Source organism: Indicator indicator, chromosome 23 (assembly GCF_027791375.1).
Source record: "Indicator indicator isolate 239-I01 chromosome 23, UM_Iind_1.1, whole genome shotgun sequence".
NCBI lineage: Eukaryota > Metazoa > Chordata > Aves > Piciformes > Indicatoridae > Indicator > Indicator indicator.
The window spans coordinates 12,413,392-12,436,813 of record NC_072032.1 but is presented as its reverse complement, the minus strand read 5'-3'; the positions used below and the strand labels follow the sequence as shown (position 1 = coordinate 12,436,813).

Below are 23,422 nucleotides of genomic sequence, written 5' to 3'. Positions count from 1 at the left end.
ATGCTGCTAATGTGAGGATTTGCACAAGCTTGCCAGGGGCGTCTCAGGTTTTCCCCTTGTCACTGCGATCTCTCAAAGCTTTACCACATGTGGGTGTTGGAGACTGCCTGGCCTTTGTGGGGGAGGAGCCTCACATCTGCCAATATGAGGAAAACATCCCCAGCACAGTGAAATCATATCCTGGGTCTGCTGTTAACCACAGCCGCCAGCATGCCTGCCATATGGTGAGCCAGCCTGGGGCAATCCACTGGGAATCGGTCGGGGATCGATGCTAATATCTGTCAGGGGTTAGGTAGGGCTGGGACAGCCAACAGAAAGTGCCAGAGGCTCCCCATGAACCCCTCTGCCTTCCCAGTGGGAGGAAAATGGGAATAAAGGAGAGAGACTGATGGGGTGGGAAAGAAACTAAACAAGCTGGGATGGAAATGAGAACAATCCAATGAAACAGATAAAGAGATACAAACCAATATCCAACCCAACCCCTGATGGCAGTGATGGCACCATTGTCACCAGTGATGCTGGGGGCAGGCACTGGGGAAGTCCCAGACTGGACTCAGCAGCAGACGAGAACCAGGTTCAGGAACTGGATTCAGGAACACACAGATTGGGACTGAAGGCAGAAGGGACAGAGTCCTCCTGGGACACTGGATACTGAAGAAGAGGCATGACCCTGGTGATGCCTCAGCTTTCTGCTAAAGATGACATCCATGGGCTGCAATCCCTTGTTGGTCAGTTGAGGGTCACCTGTCCTGTCCAACCCTCCCTGCAGGTGTCACGTCTGACTTCCTGCACCCCAAGGTGCCACACAAGCTGTGGCAGTGCCCTTGCTGTGCCCAGGAGCAAGTCTCAGCCAGAGCCTTTCTGCAGCCCAGCCCTTGGCAGGAGCTCTCCCCAGCAGCTTCTCAGGGCTAGGAGCAGCCCCTGGCTGTGCAACCCTACCCTGAACTGCAGAAAGTGCCTCAGTGAGCAGAGCCTGAGCTGAGAAGTCAAATCCCTGAGCAGAATTGGTTCTGGTCTAGCTCAGAGTAGCACAATATTGTTGCTGCATTGCTACCACTGGGTTACAGCATCAAGAAAAGGAAGTTTGAGGGCAGAATAAATGCAGCTAGCACCAAGAGATGCAGAAAAAGCAAGACATTGTGGAAAGATAAATAAAATGAAAATTAAAATAGCATGTGGCATCATTTTAAAAACCTGCTGTGCTTTTTCTGACTGAGCAAGGCACAGTTGGTGATGTTTTCTTTGTCTGCTGACAGCCGTGGCTGGCGACTCCGTGTCTGTTACCGAGTTGTGACAGCCCAGACTGTTGGACAGCCAGGAACTCTGCCTAATTAGTAGGAAGACCTGAACAGATGAGCACTAATTCTTAGGACTGAATGATTGTCAATTATCTTCCTCTTTTGTTGGATGGAGTCCAAGATTAGCAATCAAGTACCTCAGTGTATAGTTTCTTAATTGGCCCAAGCATAGTTTATTGCCAGATGCCACTGCAAAATGTGGCTTTGCCTTCTGACCCTCCATCAGCAGTCAGATCAGCTTGCTGATGTTTGAGAGTGCTGTTTCTTTAATTCCTAGGCTAGAATTTGTTTGGATCCATAAGCTGATCTGACTTGACACATGGCTTCAAGATGGTTAGTGCAGATACAGTGGCAATGAGAAGGGTGAGACCTTGCCAGGGCCTTGGGCTCTTACACTGGCATAAGACAATGTAGAAATCACCCAATCATCACATCTTCTGTTCAAAAGGGCATGCTGGAAAAATTCTGACTTCACCTGCTTCTACTGATGGGATGGAGAGCAGCCCTGTGGAAAAGGATTTGGGGGTGAGTGTGGGTGAAGAGCAGGACATGAGCTGGCCCTGAGTGCTCACAGCCCAGAGCCAGCCTGTCCTGGGCTGATCCCCAGCAGCGTGGGCAGCAGAGATAGGGAGGGGATTTTGTTCCTCAGGTCTGCTGAGACCCCACCTGCAGTGCTGGGGCCAGCTCTGGAGTCCTCAGCACAGACAGGGACCTGTTGGAGTGGGACCAGGAGAGGCCACAGCCATGCTGGGAGGGCTGGAAGCCCTCTGCTGTGAGAACAGGCTGGGGGTTGTTCCGCCTGGAGAAGAGAAGGCTCAGGGAGACCTTCTGGTGACCTTTCAGTACTCAAAGGGGCCAGACAGGTGGTAGATGCCCCATCCCTGGTACCATTCCAAGTGAGTTTGTTCAGGACTGGGAGCAACCTGCTCTAGTTGCAGATGTCCCTGCTGACTGCAGGGGGGTTGGACTGGATGACCTTTACAGGTCACTTGTAGCTCAACCTATTTGATTTTATGAACTTCTTATCCCCTTCTGGAACCGCTTTGTTATCTGCATTGGTTTTATTTTTGTTGGCTGTGGTTGGATAAGTGGCTTGCAGCTCATGTCTTGTCCAAACCTTACTGAAATCCAGGAATCTGGAGCTTTCTTAGAAGGGTTTAATGTAATTGTGTTTCCAAATGCACCTAATGGTGATTTTTTTTTTCTTTTTTAGCAGCACCCTGCTGTGCCATGTTGTTGTGGTCATGTGTGTGGGTGCATCTAGATCCACATGTTTCTGGCAAGCATCCTGAGGTCCAGAGGACTGCACTGGTGTGTGGCTGCCATCCTTCATGGCTTCTGTTTGTCACTGGGTTCCTGTGGTACGAGGAAAAGCGGCAAAGGCAGTGCCTTTGCTAGGATGCTGGCTTTGGAAGTGGGAATAGTCATGGATCTCTGTTTCCAGGATGATTCCAGTGCCTACTGTGAGCTGTAAGGGAATGCCAGCTTTTTCTGCTGACTTTACACAGTGCAGCCTGCATTGTTTGAAAGCACCTCCTGAGAATTCTAATGATTCTCTTCACTATTTTTGAATAAAGCCTTCCTTTAGACACACAGCTCTGCTGTTTGTAATGTCAGCCTTTGAATGCAATGATTTATACACTCTTGGAATGACGTTTAAAATGTCTCTCCAGAAGCTTTTTCAGAGATTTCTTTCACAGAAACCACTTTAAATGAACCAAGGGAAAATACTCTGCTGAAAGCTGTTTAATATTGAGATTGAAATAAACAATTTTATGGTTGTACATCTCATTATGAAGGAAGGAATATAAAAATCTAGCTGCTTCTGTCTGTATCAGGACTGTCTCCTGAGGGAAGTGTAGCCCCAATGTTCAGCTTTGCTTTGCAGAAATTTCTTAGCAGCTTAAACTGAGAATTTACATATTTTTAAGGATTGTAGCAGAATTATGATTTCTTTGTAAGATACTGGAAGTAATTCTGGGAGAGTAAAATTCCAAACCTTAAGTGGAAAGTTAATGAGGGAAAGAAATACCTAACCTAGGACAGAGAAGCAAGTACTTTCCTCCCTCAGTTCCTCTTTCCCTTCTCCCCACTCCAGTGCAGTTTGGTTGGAGACCAGAAAATACTTTCTCAGAGCTCAAGAAGACAAAATCCTGGTGTATTTTGCTCTGCTCTTGCTGCACAGCTTGTAATACTGCTTTTTCTGTTAGATGATAAATATATTTGAGCAGATCTCCCTTGTTGAAGCTGTTAGTGTGACACTGGTATTTAACAGCTTAGCAGTAACTTAACCTTGTACCATATAATTTTTTTCTTAGAAGGAGTCTCTGTACTTGTTCTTTGTCAGATTGAGTTCTAATCATTCCTTTCTTTTGAACGTGATCAGTATAGGGGGGAAGCATGAAAGGAAAGCCAAGGTATGTGGTTGTGCTGTGTTTGTAATGCAGAAGGGCTTTTTAGAATACTTTACAATCCAGAAAAACCTGTCTCTGGCAGGAGAAGTACTTAAATTGGCCTTGAGAGAAAAACTTGAACATGAGCAGCAGAGGGTTTTTTGCATCTTGTTTGAGAGAAGATGAATTGAAACCCACCTCTGATGCCTTCAGTTTGAAAATACTCAGAATATTGGTTTCTGATGACAGTTCCTTTTCTCACCCCAGCAGAAGCAGGACGATGCATCCTCTGATGTGGGGAATGTTTTAATAGAAGTCAGTCTGGGAGCTATGTTGTGGCACAGCAGAACTCCTTGGGTGTGCTTTCATGTGGTCCTTTCTGTCTGTCCTTCAGACAGGTTGGGGAAATAGGGGTCTCTCCTAAACAGTCCTTTGCAGATAGGTTGAGAAGCAGTTTTGTTGTCTGTATAGAAAATTGCTTCCATTTTCTTATGTCTTGCCTGCAGCTGGTCCATAAACAACTAGAGGCTTGTTTTTCTACTTACAAATAATACATCAAATGTGTTTGTTCCCACTGTGAGGAGTCTAGAAGTTGGTGAGATGAGAAGTATAAAAATGCAAGTGCTGTATAGCTTGCCATAGAGATCATCTCTCACCTAGGTATTCCAGGGTTCTCTTCAATGGTGGGATGAGAATCTTCTGGAATAAGATACAAAACCTTAAGCTTGGGTAGATTCAGATCTAGGTTGGGTTTTAAAGAGCTAGTCATGGAATCATTTTGGTTGGAAGAGATGTTTAAGATCATCAAGTCCAACTATTAACAGTAAACCATGTCCCTCAGCACCACATCTCCAGGGCTTTTAAACCCCTCCAGGGATGGGAACTCCACCACTGCCCTTAGCAGCCTTTTCCCCTAAAGGCTTGTCAAGCTCTGAAGAAATAATTTTTAACATTGAACCTAAACCTCCATTGGTGCATCTTGAGGCCATTTCCTCTTGTCCAGCTTGCTGTTATTTGGGAGGAGAGCCTGACTCTCACCTGCCTGACTCTCCCCTGGCTCCAGCCTCTACTCAGGGACTTGTAGAGAGTGGGAAGGTGTCTCCTGAGACTCCTAATAATGAGAAGTTGCTAAAATGTGGAGCATAAAGTTAAGTTTTTTTGTCATGGGCTTCATAACATCACCTACATGGGCAACAACATCTGATAGTACCTGATGAAGTGTCTCTTTGCTGTCATCAGTGGCTTTAATTTCTGTTTCTGTACCTAAGACTGCTTCACAATCTCTTTTCATCCATACAGTGGATGGTGATGCAGTACAGTGTATGGCATGAACTGGGAAATATCAGCCAAAAGAGTCATTGAGAGATTCAGAACTCTAAAGAGGCAACCTAAAATTGGGGGAAGGGGGGAAACAGAACTGGAGTGGTTTGCACTGATTTTGTCCTTCCCATGAAGGAATCTTTGTTGTGTTTTGTGTCCTTTGCTGTGGCTGTTCCAATGGCACTGAGATCAGCTGTAATGTAAACCTGCCTTCATTCGGGGAAAGTGGAGCATGATAATTGCAGTGGTACTGAGAAGATCTACTTGCTTTTTACTTAAGAACTCTGAAAGAAAGAATAGACATTTTTTTGTTTGAGCTGATCATAAAATTAGCTCTGTTTAAGCGTTTCTGTAAGAGGCATTTGTTTAGGGACAGCTGATAGTTACATCAACAAGGTTATAAACAAGAGAACACATTCAGTGATGTCAGCAGTGGCATTTCTTGCCTTCTATCTGTATCAAAACCAGCCTAGAAGCACAAATTATGTTGCTTTCTGGTTGGCTGTTGCAGCTGATTTTTTTTTCCTTGTTTAAAGATGCATGTTGGACCACTGTACATAATCAACAGTTCATTTTGATGATGAAAATGTCACCAAAACTTCATATTTTTCATTTCTTTTTAATGGAGATTATCAAGATTATGCTTTAGGCTTAGAATTTTCCCTAACTCTTAATTTTAGAGGAGAGGAAAAAAAAAAACCAGGAGGTTTTAATACAGAAGTCCTGAGAGTGGTAACATGCTTTATGAAAATGATCTTGGTGTTTCCTTGGGTCTGGAGGGGGAAAAGTCCTGCTTTTATGCTTCCAGCAAGGATTATTTATTTAGAGTTGTTCTGAGCTGTGCTTTGCTTTCTGCCTGGAGGCCCACTGCTGTGAGTTCAGCTGTGCTTTTTGATTTGATGTGAGAACTAAGGGATGTGTCCCTTTTTGTGTAGCTACATAGGGTGGAAGGGGCCTGATGGCATTGGAGGTGCCAAAACTCACTTTTTGCAACAGGTGCTGGAGCTCTGCAGTCCTTTCATTTGCTGGCTTTCTACTTGGGCATCACCTGCCCCATGTTGCTTTGCTCCTCACTGTTCTGGTAGAGAAAGGTTTTATTGGCTTGGTGAGAGGAAACTTGGACAAAACCTTTTTGCTGGAGGTAAGAGATGAACAGGGCACTTGCTCAGAAGCTTTAGTTAGAGGTTCCAGTCTTCTCTCAGGCTATGTGGTTCATCTCTTAGTGTACACAAATAACGTGGGGGTGGTTTGATAGGGGATCTAAATGCATTTCAATCAAAAATACCCAAGGTGAAGTGTGCCCTCCTAGTTTGTATAACAACCATCCCCTCAGACTAAGTCAGCTCTTTAGCCTACTGAATTTGAGCACTGACCTGAGTTCTCTTTCTTTTGCAGCTGCAGCCGCCTTCGAAACATTCAGAGAATCCTGACACAGAGCAGCAAATCTCAGCCTGATGGAATCCTTTGCATTCTAGGTTAGTTTTACTTTCCCCCTCCCTCCCCCCACTTTTGTTCTTACTGTACTGGTAAAGATACCATGAGTTTCAGAAAGATGAAGATCATCTCAGTGAGGGCCTATGTCCTCTCAGGTGACAGCCCCTCACTCCAAGGACACTGAGGTGCTAGAGTGTGTCTAAAGGAAGACAGTGAGGCTGGTAGAGGGTCTAGAGCACAGGTCTTGTGAGGAGCAGCTGATGGAACTGGAGAAAAGGAGACCTGGCTTTCTACAGCTCTCTGAAGGGGGGGTTGGAGCCAGGTGGGGTTGGTCTCTTCTCCCAGGTGACAAGTGACAGGAGGAGAAGAAATGGCCTCATACTGCACCAGGGAAAGATTAGGCTGAACATCTGAGAAAATGTCTTTTCTGATGAGTGGTTAAGCCCTGGAACAGGCTGCCCAGGGAAGTGATCCCTGGAAGGGCTCATAAAACGTAGATACAGAGGGCCATGGGATAGTGGTGGACTTGGCAGTGTTAGGTTAATGTTTAGACTTGGTGATCTTGGAGGTCTTTTCCAGTCTTCATGATTCTCTGACTCTGTTGGTCAGTGTTCACTGGATAACCTGACACCCCTGCCCCACATTCTTTAGGGTAAGAGCTGAAGGAGTTTTTAAGTAGGAACTTTTACAGCTAGAAGATCTGGAAGGTCACTGGGTCAACCTCCCAATGAAAGTTAAGTGAAAACACTATGGGGCTTCTGGGAAAGTATTACAGGCACAAGGAATTGCTGGGTGTAATCCTCAGTGTAATGTGGATTTAAGTCCATAGCTCTCAATAAAGAAGGATTTTTGGAAATATGGGAAGTGTGAGGTGTTATCAGAGCTGTGCTTTGCACTGAGCTCTCAGTGCCTACAGTGGGGCTGTTGTTGTTTAATCTGGCCTGCAGAATTGCTTACATAACTTCTGATTAAGCAGCCATGTCTCCCTGTTATAAATGCATTAAATCTGCCTTCAGATACCACCTTCAGAGGACAAAAAAAATAGGTAGCCTCACATTTTAAGTCCTGTTGGCTTGTATGGAAAGCAGATACTTGTAACAGTGTTTTTATACAGTCATTGCAAGTTATATATATACTTGGCTGTCTTTAATGACCTACAATCAGTGCATTTCCATCACCCCAACTTCAATTGTGCACACTGAGCTGTGAGACAAAACCAACATAAACTTGTGCTGCTGTTAAAGCTGCTAAGAGAACAGTCTATACAATTACTTAAATGGTACTCTAGCTTTTTGCCAGTGGTATATCTTGCATCTTGGCTTTGAGCTCACAGTTAGGTTGCTGTGATTTCTGATGATATCTGTAGGGTCTGTCTATAAATCTGGCTGTGGTTGTGGCTGCTCTGATTGTAGATCAAACTGTTTCACAGTTCAGCATTGCCAAGCTAAAGTTTTGTAGACCTTGATGTTTAGTTTTTGTCCTCCCTGAAGAGGACAGGAGTCCTTCATGGGCTGGGCCTGTAAATCTTTGTGTTTATTTTACTTTGATTCTGTTCCTGTATTACTTTTTTGGATCTATTTTTTCCCCCTCCATTAAATCCATCCTACACAGAGCTCTTGCTCTTGGGATGTGGGAGAAACCTCACCAGCACATAGTACATGGCACTGATTGTTCATCCCCTTCTCTTTCCAAATAGTTGAATGATTATTGTGTCACTTCTCGTAGCATTTCCACAGCTGCATGTTGATTTGGGGTAAATGTCTAAAGATGATCAGTCCACTCTCTCCAGCCTCACCTTCCTGGCCCTGGAGCTCACATGGCTGTTCAGTGAGTTGTGGAACAACTGCTCTTTCTTTTGATACTCAAGGGCATGTCAGCAGTGCAGGGCTGGGACAAACAGCAGGACTGTTTTCACCTGTATGCTATATGTCTGTCAGTTCAGCAACTGTGAGATAGCAGATGGGAGACATGGCTGACCTGGATGCTTCTTGCTGTGCAAAAGGGGAGTCTCAGCCTATCCCTGGACTGCTTCTCTTCCCTTTCCTCTCTTTCCTCCCCACATGCCGTTCCTGTCAGTGCTGGTGGCTGTTTGATATCTTGCACCCGCTTCATCTTACTGAGCAGGCAGATTTTTTTTTCCCCCCATATTTGGCCAGGCTTGTTTTCTGCCCGTTTAGCAAACTGAATCAGCTCCCTGAGAGGTTAGCAGAGACTGACTGCAGGAGGAGAGGGAATGGCTCTTAGGGCAGCAGGGAGCTGTTCGACTGAGTCACTGTCCTTGTGGTGAGCTGGGAACGGGCTGGGAGTTAGTTACTAAACTCCCTGCTCAGCTGGGGACAGGCGTGGGGGTTTCCTTATGAATGGCTTTCTCCATTGTTCTGTGGAGGGCTCCTGATAGCTTTCTGGAGGTATCTTATCTTCCTCATTGTTTCATTTCCTGTTTATTTGCCACTAACTGTATCTGTTCATTTAACTCCATATGTTTCTGTAGAATAACAGCAAAGCTTCCTGTCTGTGCTGGATACTGAAAACAAAAAGAAAGCCTCCAAACCAATCATTATACAGAGTTAAATCTTTTATGGCAAGCTAATGGTATGGTAAGAATTTGGGGAATGATATGCAGAGTCTGGCTTGTATCAGCATTGTGTGGCCAGCAGGGCTAGGGCAGTGATTGTCTTCCAGCACTTTGCACAGGTGAGGCCTTACCTCGAATACTGGGGTCAGTTTTGGGGCCCTCACTCCAAGAAGGACATGGAGGTGCTGGTGTGTGTCCAAAGAAGGACAGTGAGGCTGGTGAAGGGTCTAGGGCACCAGTCTTGTGAGGAGTGGCTGAGGGAACTGGAGAAAAGGAGGCTGAGGGGAGACCTTCTGTCTCTCTACAGCTCCCTCAAAGTAGCTAGGAGCCAGGTGGGATCAGTCTCTTCTCCAAAGGAACAAGTGATAGGACAAGAGGAAATGGCCTTCAGTTGCAGCAGAGGAGGTTTAGGTTGGACATGAGGAACAATTTCTTCCCCAAAAGGCTTGTGAAGCCCTGGAGCAGGTGATGTTTGCTTGTGAAATCCAAGCAAAGCTTCTTGCAGCCTGCTGCCCCTGAAAGGGACTTTCAACCCCTGCTTTGTGCCACATTGTTGCTCAGCTGATTGCCTTCAAAAGTTGCCTGTTGGATAAGTAATCAGCAAACCAGATTGTCTTCAGGACGTTGTGTGTGCCAGTTTGCTAAGGCTGTAACTGATCTCAAGGAGACTGATTACTTTTAAATGCAATCCCCAGAACAATGGGACAGTTGCTTCCTGGAAGAAGGGAGTCTCCATGCTTGATTGTAGCTAAAATCCCACCTAGCGACAGGGGCTTTGGCACCAGTGGAGTCCCACTGAATTCTGGCTTACATTGGTACTCCTGCTTTCATGGGGCTGGAAACATTAAAATAGAAAGCCAGAATACCCTTATGCCTCTTTTGTGCAGAAAATGACTGGCACAGCAAAGATGGAAGATTGCAGCAGAGGGGAAAAGGAACTCGCCTCTCATAACAAGGGTTGCCTCTAACGCTCAGAACTGCGACTTGCTTTCAAAAGAGCTCCAAGGCTGTGGATATGAATTGGAGATCAGTGCTAGAAGCTAGACATCAGAGGAATTGAGGATTCAAAGGTTGTGATAGGGCTGAGAAAGTTTGGGGCAAGGTGTGATGCAGTTTCCTCCTTTTCCCACACATGTTGGGGGTTGGAAGTGACCTCTGGAGATTATCCAGTCCAACACTCTTCCTAAAGCAGTGGCACCCACAGCAGGTTGCCCAGGATCAAATCCAGGTGGGTTTGGAATCTCTGCAGAGAAGGACACTCCACATCCCCTCTGGGCAGCCTGCTCCAGGGCTCCAGCACCCTGACAGCAAAGATTTTCCTCATGTTTACGTGGAACTTCCTGTGTTCCAGTTTGTGTCCGTTGCCTCTTGTCCTGTTGCTGGGCACCACTGAAGAGTCTGGCCTCATCCTGTTGACCCCTGCCCTTTAGATACTGAGAAGATCTCTTCTCAGGCTGTTCTATTCCAGGCTAAACAGCCCCAGGTCTCTCAGCCTTTCCTGTAAAAAGGATACTGCAATCTCTTTGGCATTTTGGTAGCCTCTGCTGGACTCTTTCTCGTGAACTGGTTAGCTCTTAAAAGCTGAAGCATAACTTAGAAGAAGGGATGCAGTGAGGACAGCCAAAGGTTTGTTCCAACTTCTGGTACGTTCAGGTGACTCTCGAGTGGTTTGCTTTGCAGTGCAAGTCCTGAAGCCCAGACATCCAGGCTGTGTGACTGCGTTCTGAGTGCACTAATCCCTCCTCTGGACAGTGGTAACAAATCTGCATTTATTTGCAACCAGCCAGCTGAAAAGTTGATGTTGGTGTGTATGGGGAATTTTGTAGCAGTCAAGACTGGTCACCTCTGTCAAGTGTGGCTGTCGGGGATGCTGCTTCACATGTAGGTTTACTTGTGGAGAAAACTTGATTTATCACAGTAGAATGAGGAGTTCTGACTGTGACTGTCTTGAAGAGAAGCTAAAATGTTTCCTAAACCTCTGACCTGTTTCCTTTCTTCTTTTGTTTCTCTTCTGTCTGTTCGTGCTCCACATCTCGCCTTGTTTGAATTTCCTTTTCCCGAGGACCAGATGAAGCTTTCCTTGGGAGCTGTTTTGTACACCATGTGTTCTGTCAGAACATCTTTCTGCTGTTGTTAGGAGTCTTCACTGGTTTTCTGGTGACTCAGGGATTGCACTATAATACTGATAAGATAATGTTTAATCATCTATTCCAAAGCAGGAGAGATTTAGGTCATGGGATTAGTTTGTTAGGAAGCTTCAATCAAGAACATATTAATTAGAATGCATAGGTCATACAGACAGATGTTTAAGTTTGCATTATGAGGTAAAAGGCAACTTCTGTTGATGCAGAGCACTGCAGTTTGCTGCAGACTTCCTTAAATACTTTTTTTTAAAGCAATATCTGTGGATTTAGGTCAAGAGTGGAATGTGAGCATGTGGCAATAAACTTGAAAACCTCCTTTTTCCCTCCTCTATTTTCCCAACAGATTCAACAAGCATGAGTACACACTGATTGTGTGAGGAGATTGAGTTAATACTTCTAAAGTGTTACTAGGGAAGAAAGCCAACTACTGGGGGTTATGGTGGCAGGACACACAGCACTTCTCCTGTGGTTTTGTTTTTGCAGGAATAGACAGTCGGTACAATGAAGGGTGCAGGGAACTGGCAAACTACCTGCTCTTTGGCTTGTATAACCAGAGCAACCACGACTTGGAAAGAACTGGCTTCCCTGAAGAAGTTCTTGATGGTGAGCAGCATTTCTCTCTGTTCAGTCTTTCTGGAGAGAGGGTGGGCAGAAAAAGGGGCACACCTCAAAGAAAACAAGTCAGGAAATCTCTGATGGTGTGTATACATTTAAAAACACTGCTGAAGAGCTCTCTTAGTTTATTTTTAAAACATGCCTCCCTCCATGAGTTCCCCCAAATATTCTAAAGCTGAATGAATACAGCCCATTGGGAGAGATCCTTGAGCAGTCGTGGGTTATGCACATGTATTAGCACAAAGGTCCAAAGTACTTGATGTCTTTTTTACTTTAACTTGCTTTTGTAATATTTGAAAGGTGGCCAGTCACTGTGGTCATGGATTATCATTTCCCTATCTGCATGTGTCAAGGCTGAGGGCTGGGATGGCTACTAGATGAGTGCCAGAGGCTTCCCAAAGGGAAAAGAAGAGGGACTGATGGGTTGGGAAAGAAACTAAACAGCTGGGATGGAAATGAGAACAATCCAATGAAATAAAAGACAAAGAGATACAAACCAATATCCAACCCAACCCCTGATGGCAATGATGTCACCATTGTCACCAGTGATGCTGGGAGCAGGCACTGGGGAAGTCCCAGTCTGGACTCAGCAGCAGATGGGACTCAGATTCAGGAACTGGATTCAGGAACTGGATTCAGGCACACACAGATTGGGACTGAAAGCAGAAGGGACAGAGTCCCCCTGGGTCACTGGCTATTGAAGAAGATGGCATCCATGGGCTGCAATCCCTTGTTGGTCAGTTGAGGGTCACCTGTCCTGTTCACTTCTCCCTTTGGCTTCCTGCACCCCAAGGTGGCACACAAGCTGTGGCAGTGCCCTTGGTGTGCCCAGGAGCAAGTCTCAGGCAGAGCCTTTCTTCAGCCCAGCTCTTGGCAGGAGCTCTCCCCATCAGCTTCTCACTGCTAGGAGCAGCCCCTGGCTGTGCAACCCTACCCTGAACTGCAGAAAGTGCCTCAGTGAGCAGAGCCTGAGCTGAGCAGTCAAATCCCTGAGCAGAGAATGTTCTGATGTAGTTCAGACCTGGACAGCATGGAGCTTTGGACATCTGCCCCAGAGGCTGCAGTGCTGGTTTTAAGTTGGAGCAACTTTCTGATGTAATATCAGGCAAGAGCAATCATAGTTTGCAGACAGAATTCTAAGTGCTCTAAGGACTCATCACTGACCCTTTGGGCTTTTAGAAGGCTGATGCAAGTTCTGTGCAAGACTTCAGAAAAAAACCCACAATTGTTGGGAACAGTAAGAAGAACTCTTGTCCTTGGAACTGTGAATGGGTTCCAACTGCTGGGATTTTTCTTTTTGTGTGTGTGGGGAATGATTGTGTGTGCAAATAGTTAAACATTTTGCTTTTAATGAGGTGCATCATAGGAAAAGTATTTTCCATTCAGTGAAGGGGATTTGTGCCCAGTTAATTCTTCTCTGCACGGAGTTTTGGTGCTGGAATAATATTTGTTCTGCTTGCTGCAGATATAATCATTTTAATAAAACCTGACAGTGTCCACCTGTACTGCAACCCTGTGAATTACAATCACCTTCTGCCATACGTGGCGTTCTGGAGGAACTTGCATTTTCACTGTCTGACTGAAAATGAGGTGAGTGGAAAGGGAATGCAGATGGGAATTGCTAATGAACTTGCTAATGAACTCACAGTTCATACTCAAAGTGGAAACCTTTTTTTCTTTTTTTTTTTTTTTTACATTCCTTCTGAGAGTATTTTATTTTTTATGCTGATCAGAGGAGCTGCATGTGTGCAGCAACCACTGTGCTAATGTGTGCAAGAGGAATATGATTTTAATGTATTTGTAGGAGCACAAAGACAAATTGCTCCTCTCTCCCACTAATTACTATTGTTTTGACATGAGTCAGTGATCTTTTGATGAGGAAAATCATGTGGGCTGTGAGAAATGCAGAATCTGAACCAAGCACCACATGGAGATCACAGGATCACAGAATGTTAGGGATTGGAAGGGACCTTGGAAGATCATTTACCAACCCCCTGCCAGAGCATGGCTGTGGTGGGTGTAACAAGACACCACACGAAGGATTTAGGCAGTGACTCCTACCAGGCTTGTTTCAGTTATGGAGCACAATAGCACCCTTTGCTATGGGGGTGCAGGAGGAGCACCCAAGGGCAGTAATTAATTGTGCTAATTGTGCCTCTCACCCCAAGAACAGGGGCAGCAACTTCATGTGCCCCCAACTTTGCACCAGCAGTAGAGGATACCTCGTCTCTGATGGTCTGAGTAACCCAAACCCTGCCTGACATTTCCAGTGTTCTGAGAATCCCCAGGGGCACTCCCCAACAGCTGCCTGTCTGTCTGTCTGTCCATCCAGCCTGCCCTTGCCCTGCTGGCCCAGGCCTCCTTCCTTCCACCACACTAGGCCTTTCTTAGGCTTCTAAGTGTCTTCATGGGATTCCAGCCCTCTTCAGTTCCTTTTCTATATTGGAATGATCCTGAAATCCGAATGGAGTGGCTTAGGAGCCTGCAATGTCCATGGGTGAAGCTGTTGGAGGATTGTGTGAGGAGGTGAGGGAAAGAAACCTTTTGTTCTCTTGAGTTTCCAGCTTGAAAGTGCTGGGGTGTATGGTAGTTCCACAGTGGGCTTTGTGTGGCTGATAGTTTAGATCACCAACTTATGAAATAATTTAGGCTTGAAGGGACCTCTGGAGGTCATCTTGTCCAACCCAGGGTTAGTGATGATATCAGATCAGGTTACTCAAGTTTTTTGTGGTTGGATGCTGAAAGCATCCAAGGATGATGATTGATGAACTTCTCTCAGCTATCTGCTCTGTAACCCAACTGTCCTAGTAGTGAAAAAGTGTCCTTCTGTTCAATTTGAACCTCTCTTGGCTCAGAACATGCCCTTGATTGTGCATCCTGCCACTGCAGAGCACTATGAAGAGCCTGGCTTCACCATCTCAGCTATGTTTCTGTGGGTGTTGTGGGTGAGGTCCAGCCATTGCCTCCTCTAGGCTGAACGAGGCAGAGTCTCTCCTTGTGGGACAAGTCCTCCAACCCACTGGTCTCTGTGGTGACCCTCTGCTGATGTTGCTCCAGGTTGTCAATGTCTGTCATGTATGTGGGTCCTAAAACTGGATGCAGTGTTTTGGTCCCCTGAGGGGTGCAGAGAGGGGGGATAATTACTTCTTATTAAGATGTGAGGAGCTAAGCTGCAGATTAAAGCATGGCATCACCAAATCTAAAGCCTGGCTTCATCAGATTTTTCTTGCCCACTGAAAGGGTCAGTCTTGAAGCATACTTGATGGTGATAAAACACATTCATTTTGGAATCAAGAATGGAGTAGTTCATAGAATCAAACAGTGCTTTGAATTGGAAGGGACCTTTAGAGGTCGTCTAGTCCAAGCCCTGCAGTCTGCACCTAGAGCAGGTTGCTCAGAGCCTTGTCCAATCTGACACTGAATGTTAATAGGCTGTGGCACATACCACCTCTGGGCTCCCTGGGCCAGTCTCACACCACCTCAGTCTGAACAATGGCTTTCTTCTCTCTAGTCTAAATCTCCTTCTTGTAGTTTAAACCATCACCCCTCATCCTGTCACAGCTGTCCCTGCTCAAAAGTCTGTCCCCAGCCTTCAGAGCTGTCTCCTTAATTCCCAAAAGGCCACAGTTCTAAACAGATTGTTGCTAGCACAACTGCAGCCTCAGCTACTGAATTTTAAGCTGCATCTTACAGGGTTTTGTATGATTGACTGTGGTAAGCAGTAGCCTTAATCACACAGCGTGGGCTTGAAGTAGTGCATAACTGGAAGGGTAAACCATAGGCCTTGCTGTTTGTGGAAGTGAATGGCAAAGTTTGGGTTCTGCTGCTGAAAATGCCAAGTTCACTTCAGTGCTGCTTCATGGGAGCCAGCTGAGCAATGCACTTCCACTCACATTTGTCATTGTATAAGAACTGCCAGTTCCCTAGATTGCTTCTGAAAGGGAAACAAGAAAACATTTCTGTGTCAGGCATTCAGTGCATCCTGGTTACAGGAGGAGTGTCTGCAGTGGCTTTTAAGCATTTCTTTTTCAGCCCCAGCAATAGCTTTTGCTTGCTTTCATAAAATGAAACCAAAAAAGATCAAGAGTTCTAGAAACACAGCAAGCAATGTTATCCCTGGCTTTGTGCAGCTCTGGATCAGTCTGGCAGCACCTAGAGTCTTTCTTTCATCCTTCCTACTTACCTAGCCCACAGGAATTGAAGCAAGAATCCTAGCTATCAGGAGAAAGAACATGGTGGGTGCTGGTCTCTTCTAGTAACAAGTGCTAGGACAAGAGGAAATGGCCTCCAGTTACCCCAAGGGAGGTTTAGGCTGCATGTTGAAAGAAACTTCTTGACTGAAAAGGTTTTCAAACACTGAAATGGGTTCCCCAGGGAGGTGGTTGAATGCCCATCCCTGCAGGTGTTGAAAAGGGGCAGAGATTTGGTGCTGAGGGATGTGGTTTAGCAGCAGCCTTGGTAGAGTTAGAGCATGGTTGGACTCTATGATCTTAAAGGGCTTTCCCAACCAAATGGCTAGATTAGATAAAATGCTGATGTTTGGTGTACACTGTATAAGCTTGATGGGTTTCAGGCCTGGAGAGTTTATGGAGCGGGCTGTAGTTTTACCTCCAGCAGCAGATAATGAGCAAACTTTTAGCACCCTGCTAAAACCCAAGCTCTTCTGCTTAATGGCATTTTAAGTCTTGAGAAACTGGCAGTTGTTTGAGGCTTGGCTTTGAACCACACCTTTGATCTGGCTTCCTGGAACTGAAGAAAGAGCACATCATGGAGGAACCTGGGCTGCATCTGAAATTCAGGCTTGTCTTGAAAGAACTTGTTCTTAAAATAAATTTGTTGGGTGTACCCCTGAAGCTCCCAAGAGCTGTATACAAAAGGTTCATCTTCATGTCATTTACCTTGATATTAAGTTCAGAGCATTGTGCATAAAAATAGAAAGCAGACAAAACCCCACTGCCTTCTTACCTTGCTCCAAAAAGCAGGTGAGTCCTGGAGCACCCAGGAGGGCTAGGTCTGCTGGTTTCAGACTTGCTGCTGAACTCTGCATCTTCAGACAAAAAACAGAGGGAATTTTCTGAAAATGACTTCTGTGTGATTTGTCTCTAGTTTTTGTGCTTTTCTGAGCCAGAAGTATGATATTTATAGAATCATAGAATCGTTTGGTTTGGAAGAGGCCTTTAAGATCATGAAGTCCAACCATTAACCCAACCCTGCTAGGCCACCACTAAACCATGTCCCTCAGCACCACATCTGCCAATCTGCACAACTACACATCTGTCTCCCAGGATGGTGACTCCCTTTCTACTCTGCCCTGGTGAGACCTCACCTAGAATACTGTGTCCAGTGTTGGGCTCCCCAGTTCAAGAGAGACTAGGATCTGCTGGAGAGAATCCAACAGAGAGCTACAAGGATGATTGCAGAACTTGAAAACCTCTGCTGTGGAGAAAGACTGAGAGCCCTAGTCTGGAAAGGAGAAGGCTGAGAGGGAATCTGATCGATGTCTATAAATATCAAGATGAAGCTGCCAGGCTCTTTTTGGTGGTACCCAGTGATAGGACAAGGAACAAGAGGTACAAGCTGTAATGCAGGAGGTGCCACCTCAACATGAGGAGACACTTCTGTACTGTGAGGGTGACAGCCCTGGAGCAGGGTGCCCAAAGAGGTTGTGGAGTCTCCTTCTCTAGAGTCTTTCAAAACCCACCTGGATGTGTTCCTATGTGACTTGCTCTGGGTGACCTTTTGGCACAGGGGTTGGACTTGAAGATCTCTGGAGGTCCCTTCCAAGCCTTAAGTGATTCTGTGCTGGCTGAGTTTCTGAAATACAGAGACTAAAGAGGTTCCTTAGCTTCTGGAAGCTGCAGGTAATATTTTAGTGGATAAGATGGCATTTGCTATGGAATTGAAGCAATGAAATGCATACTCTCCTTACTGCAAAGCTAACTACAGTCAAATTACATATGCCTCATCACCTTTTATTGCCAATGGCTTCTTGCAGTATGAAGATGAGGAAGTTGCAGAGGAGTTCAAGATTTCCAGCTTCGTAGACATGGTGCGAGACTGCAGCCGCATCGGCATTCCCTACAGCTGCCAAGGTAGGCTGGCTTGTTTCATGCCTATCATCTAAGTGCTTGGAGTGTGCAAGTCATGCAGTTCAAGGAAGCACATTTCCTTGCCTTTGGTAAGAAAGAAAGATTAATGTGTCAATGCTTTCCTTTAGCCCTTTTTTTTTTTTTCCTTAAGAGTGGAGTTTCTTTCTGACAAATGTATGCCCTTAGAGCTCACCAGAGGAGTGAGCGCTCACAGTGTGAGGCACAGAAAGAATTTGCATTCAGAGAAGTGTCTGCTGCTGCTGCTACAGAAGTTCTCTGTTCAGATGGGAGCTCCAGATAAATCCTTCTTTATGTAAGGAAAGAATAAACATTTCGTTATGCAAGGTTCCTTTTTTAGCCCTGAAGAAACTGGGTTGCCTGATTTCCTGTTGTGATCTGTAGCCAGCCCTGCAGCCTGCACAGTGTAAGCTTGCATTGTTTGCTGAGCTGCACTTCCCAGGATCCCCAGCAGTCAGTAGTGCAGGAGCAGTGCAGTGCACTCTGCAGCTTCAGTGCATGGAGCTTTTGATCCACAGAACAGTAGGTGAGAGGCAAAGAACAAAAAAATTGCTTTCTGTTTTTTTGAACCATGTTAAGTTCAACCCCAGCTAATCTAGGCTTGCTTTATTTGGTTCCTAATTCTTCATTGCTGCTCTTAAAGGAAATGATGATGTGCTGGGGCTGCCTGCAAAATCATTAGTGAGTCAGGGCATGGGGGCAGGATGGTGGTGCTTTGTTAGGAAATATCTAAAGGAGGTGTATAGCTTGAGGATAATAATCACACTTCAGATGGCTTACAGCTTCAACGATGAGTGCCAAGCTGAATAATTTTCCTCTCCCCTGGCTTAAACTTCTGATTAACATGGGGATGATGTCAACAGTGTTTCACTGATGGCCAAATATTTGAAGAAATTGGAGTAGGCAAAGCTCCCTGTTTGTTATCTTGAATTTTAATGAGCACAGTTTTGCTAATGGTCTTGGAATGCAATTTGCGAGGAGCCATAATATGCTTTACCAGACTGATAGCTGGAGAAATGGACAGCATTTGGGGGGCAGAGAAAGGAGTTTCTAGAAGCTACTGTCTTCACAAAAAAGCATTCTTCAATTTCAGATTTCAAGTGGTACAGAGGCAGGGCAACTAGGAACCTTTATTAGAACCTCAGAACTGCTCCAAGATCTCACAAAGGTAACCCACTGGCATTTGGGAGAGAACCTGTGAACCATTTCTTTTGCAGGTCACCTCCAGATATTTGATATGTTCATTGTTGAGAAGTGGCCAATAGTGCAGGCTTTTGCCCTGGAGGGAATTGGGGGTGATGGCTTCTTCACTATGAAATATGAAGTAAGTAATGCTTCTAATTTTCTTCCATTTTCATTCTGAAGCAGAAACTGAGTCATAGTTGGAAAGTACCTTTTAAGATCCTCTAGTCATGACTTGCTGCTCGAGGGATCTAAGTTGGATGAACTTTTCCAGGATCTTACGAAGTGGACTTTTGGATGTGTCTTGCTGAGAGACTGTAAACTAAGCTGCACAGCACTCTGTCCTGGCTAAACCCTGATTGTTTGGTTATCCCCCCCTCAGCCTCCCTCTTCTGATTTACAACTGTTTTCTTTATCTTCTAGAGACTCCTCTAGCAATAACAGTAGACACTTTAGCTCTGCTAGATGGATCTAGATCTTCAAGAGCATTGCAAGAGAAGCTGGGTAGTGACAAATGCCCTGAGAAGAATTGAGGAAATTAGAAGTGACTGTACCTCTTGGGTCCCTGGGTTTCACACAAGAGATGCCATCTACTTTTCTCACCAGCATTATTCTTGGGTCATCATAGCCTGCTGAATAGGGCAACAGTCAAGTTTTTGGATGATGCTGCTAGTTTTAATAATGATTTGCTGTCCCACTCTGAGCAACTTGTGTCATTTGATTTGCCTGTTTATTAATCACACTAACAGGGTCTTCAGAGTACAGCTTTGTATTTATGTGCTTGTCTGAAACTTCTTTGATTTCATTTTATGTGGCCTCTGCCACAGAAGTGCAGCTGTCCTATTTTTCGTGTCACTCCTCCATTTTTACAGCCAGAATGGCCTTTGTCTGACTTCTGACAAGTGGAAAAACCCCAAGGAATTCATAGTACCATTGTTACAGTCTCATCACATCTAGTACTGTACATGCTGGCTCAACAATCCATGGTGTGAGCTCAAGTGTGCCTTTCTCTCTCCCAGCACTGTACTCTTTGCACTGATATATCTTCCTTTGTGCTTTCTTTTCCCCCTTCCATCACTAGTACTGCGATCGTTTGGTTGTGTGAACCTCTCAAAACCATTAAATACCAAGAGCAAACAGATAAGCATCCTTGTGGAGGTCTAATAATTATCAAGAGCTCTGCTTGAACAACTGTGAGATGAGTTAACCAAAATTTGACTGTGAATTCAGGAGTTGTTTGGGTTTTTAATTCACAGAAATCACAGAATGGTAGGGTTGGAAGGGATGTCTGGAGATCATCCAGTCCAACCCCCTGCCAAAGCAGGGTCACCTGGCCTTGATAATAACTTTTTTCAGTGCTTTAAGGTCAGTTGCTCTGTTACTGCAGAAATCAGAGTTGCTGAAGATGCTGCAGTACAGAAAATTTACTGTACCTGTAGGTGAATAATGGGAATGCTGTCTGGGAAATCATTATTGCCATGTCTTATGCTGTGAGTCACTGGAATACCTCTCTGCAGAGGTTTAGTAAGATTCCAGTCAGTGTTGCATTTTTAATTAAATGGGTGGTGAGGAACTCTGTAAACGCAGAATTTATTCTGGTAGAAGTGTCCCTTAAGAAGATATTTTTTGAATTGTTTTCTCATGCATCTTGCTCCTTTGAAGAAGCTATTGTGAACTGCTAAATTAAACTTGCTTAGCTTAAATTCACATCATGCCTACAGCAAGAATTGGCTGCTGTGTGGGATGATTAACCCTGGAACATGCTTCTTGTCTATCTTTCCCTTTTCCTGGCACCAACTGATAGTGTTTGCTCTTAACTGAATTTGGAAAACTTTGTGAAATGATTTGTTTGTGAGATGCAAGCAAAACTCTGCACCTGCCTTAAACTCTCACTTGAGATGAGTCCTTACCTAGGAAAGTTCCATCTGGTCAATTCTTTTGTAAAGATATTGCTGCCCTGGGAGCTGAGGAGGACAGTGTGCTGCAGGTCTGTGTCAGTGTGCCTAAAACCTGCACCTGTGCTGATCTTCAGGGGGGGTTCACAGAAGTGTGTTTAAAATCTTTTTCAGTTAATGGATGTCAGTGTGGATTTGTGGAAGACATACAGCAAAATGGATCCTGTTTCCCTGGAGGACTTGCTCTTTGAGGTAATACAGGTGACATATTCCAAAGCAACTACTGGGCAGTGTAGTCACAGAGCAAATCTGTTGTGATTTTCTTTGCTTTCAATAGTGCTTATGGACATAATCTCCTAGCTTTGCATCCTGTTGCTTGCAGGGTCACTTCCCTTTCCTCACACCTACCACAACATCCACAAAAAAACTCCATCAAAACAGCTTGCCTTGGATTCCTTGGATTTCTTAATGTGCCTGAAATTCTCCTAAAAGCTTTTCTAAGTGGTGTGGCTATCCTTCAGGTCACAGAGCTATGTGTGAGGTACAGAAAGGTGGGACGTCGGTGTGTGTTCATCCTCCTTGTGCAGCTAGGGGGGGCAAAAAGGTTCCACTGGAACACAGCCTTGCTTCCAGGAAAGAACACTTCCAGGAGTGCTTTGTTGCTGTTTGAGTGGCTAACAGTGACACACAGTGGATGCTTTGTGATGTACAAACCTACAGTGTGAAGAGATGGTTTGGTCAGTGCTGGAGAAGGAAAGCAGTGTGTCAGCTTTTCTGTTATTCTGTTGTTGAGTTTGATCAGTTTCTAGCTTGGCAGCAAAGTAGACTTTTAAGGTGTAGTAAATTCAGCAGTAGATATCCTTGGTTAATAAAATATTGGCAGTTCACATCAGTCTGGTTGTATAATCAACTGCAGCAATGGAATTAAAATGTGATGCAGTTTACAAGGCTGTCAGTCTTCAGCAGTCACTCTCTAATGTTTCACTTCCCCCTCACTTAAAGAGAGGTAACTGGCTTGGACTTTTCTTGTACCTGGTAAATCTACCCTGAAATAAGCTCATGTATCCTATTTTGAAGTTTTGAGCCTGAAAGTTGTTGCTGAATTGAATTCAGGTTTGCAGAAAAAAGCAGTTAAGAAATGGCTTTCCATAGAGCTTTGGTTTAATGGAAATTAGTGATTATAACAATAGTTCATTTCCTCATCAGGAATCGTCTTGTTATATGTTTGTACTTTAATTTTTGTTAACACTGCTTGGATTTGAAAAAATTCTGATTAGAAAAGCTCTGATTTGAACTCAGCTTGAGATTTAAAATAAGTTTCTCCACAAAATTGGTATGTTCCAAAGAGCTGACAGAAGCACTTCTTAGTTCTTAGCTTCTATAAAAAGCTTATTTGAGAGTGGAATATTCTTCAAGGATAGTTCCTCTCTCTAAACCTCCATTTTAAACCTCTGCTATAGGCTATAGTAGTAATTTGGAAGGCTTGTAAAATTTTATCAGCCTTCATTCTCTAAATTTAAATTCATTGCTGCATTAATGAAGTGGTTGAAGTCAGACATATATCATAGCACTGCTAAAGTCATGCTTCTGGTTTGGCCTATTGCATATATCTCAAAAGCTACACTTTCTAAATTCAGGATCTTTCATCTTCCAAGTCAGTGTGTGACAAAAACCTGACAGCAATCCTGAGAGCATTTTGAAATTGCTTAGCCCTGTAAGGTTCTTGCTCTATCAGTGTGACACACTCTTTCCTCTTGACTGATTTCTTGGATTTTTTAAATTATTAGTCTGAATGTTATTATTAAGCTGAATGCAATATTTACCTGTAGTCAGCTTCCCTTTTTATTCTGCTTTAGTGAGCTGTTTCTGTGATTTCCTCTTCCAATTAGTAATTCATTTTTTCAGGGCAGATAAGGAAATGACTGTCTGCAACTTGCATATCAGGAGCTCCCCACCTTCCTCACACTGTTCCTCATTTTCTCTCCATTAGCTTACTTTTAACATCAGATAGAAACTACTGCAGAACTACCCATGAGTTTTAAAATGGAAAATAAAATCCATCCAAGCATTCATTTGGGAAGTCATGTGGGAAATGTGAGGTCTGAGCTGTGAGTGATCCCCAAACCATGTACTTCCTCAGGTTAAGAGCAAATAGTGCAGGTCCTTTTCTCCCTCCAGAAAAACCTCTCTGGTGCTTTTCTCTCTCTGAACACAGCCACAACCCCAAAGAAAACAACCCCCACACACACCCTGAAGAGACCCTGTAAAACCCATCAGGAAGTGCTTATCTTCTAAAAGGTGTTTATTTTCCTGTACTCCTTCTTCAGCTGGGCAGGCTGAGTGCTACACTGCACAGCCAGGGCTGTGCTTATCTAGTAGGAAAATCTAAGTTCTCAAGTGATTTGGCTTCATTGAGCACAATCTGTGACTTCTCTTCTCTGGTGTAATCCTTGCCTTGC

At 44.7% G+C, this 23,422-nt stretch overlaps 1 protein-coding gene across 1 annotated transcript in view; it reads left to right on the top strand.

Moving 5' to 3' along the window:
• The first annotated feature begins 210 nt into the window (after nucleotides 1-210).
• DNAAF9 (dynein axonemal assembly factor 9) overlaps nucleotides 211-23,422 on the top strand; it is a 65,542-nt gene continuing 42,330 nt past the window's right edge. The window contains exons 1-7 of the mRNA XM_054391433.1: nucleotides 211-224; nucleotides 6,407-6,486; nucleotides 11,648-11,767; nucleotides 13,245-13,369; nucleotides 17,775-17,871; nucleotides 19,104-19,210; nucleotides 21,138-21,215. Of these exons, the coding sequence (XP_054247408.1) occupies nucleotides 211-224; nucleotides 6,407-6,486; nucleotides 11,648-11,767; nucleotides 13,245-13,369; nucleotides 17,775-17,871; nucleotides 19,104-19,210; nucleotides 21,138-21,215 (621 nt within the window). The remainder of the gene's footprint in view (nucleotides 225-6,406; nucleotides 6,487-11,647; nucleotides 11,768-13,244; nucleotides 13,370-17,774; nucleotides 17,872-19,103; nucleotides 19,211-21,137; nucleotides 21,216-23,422) is intronic.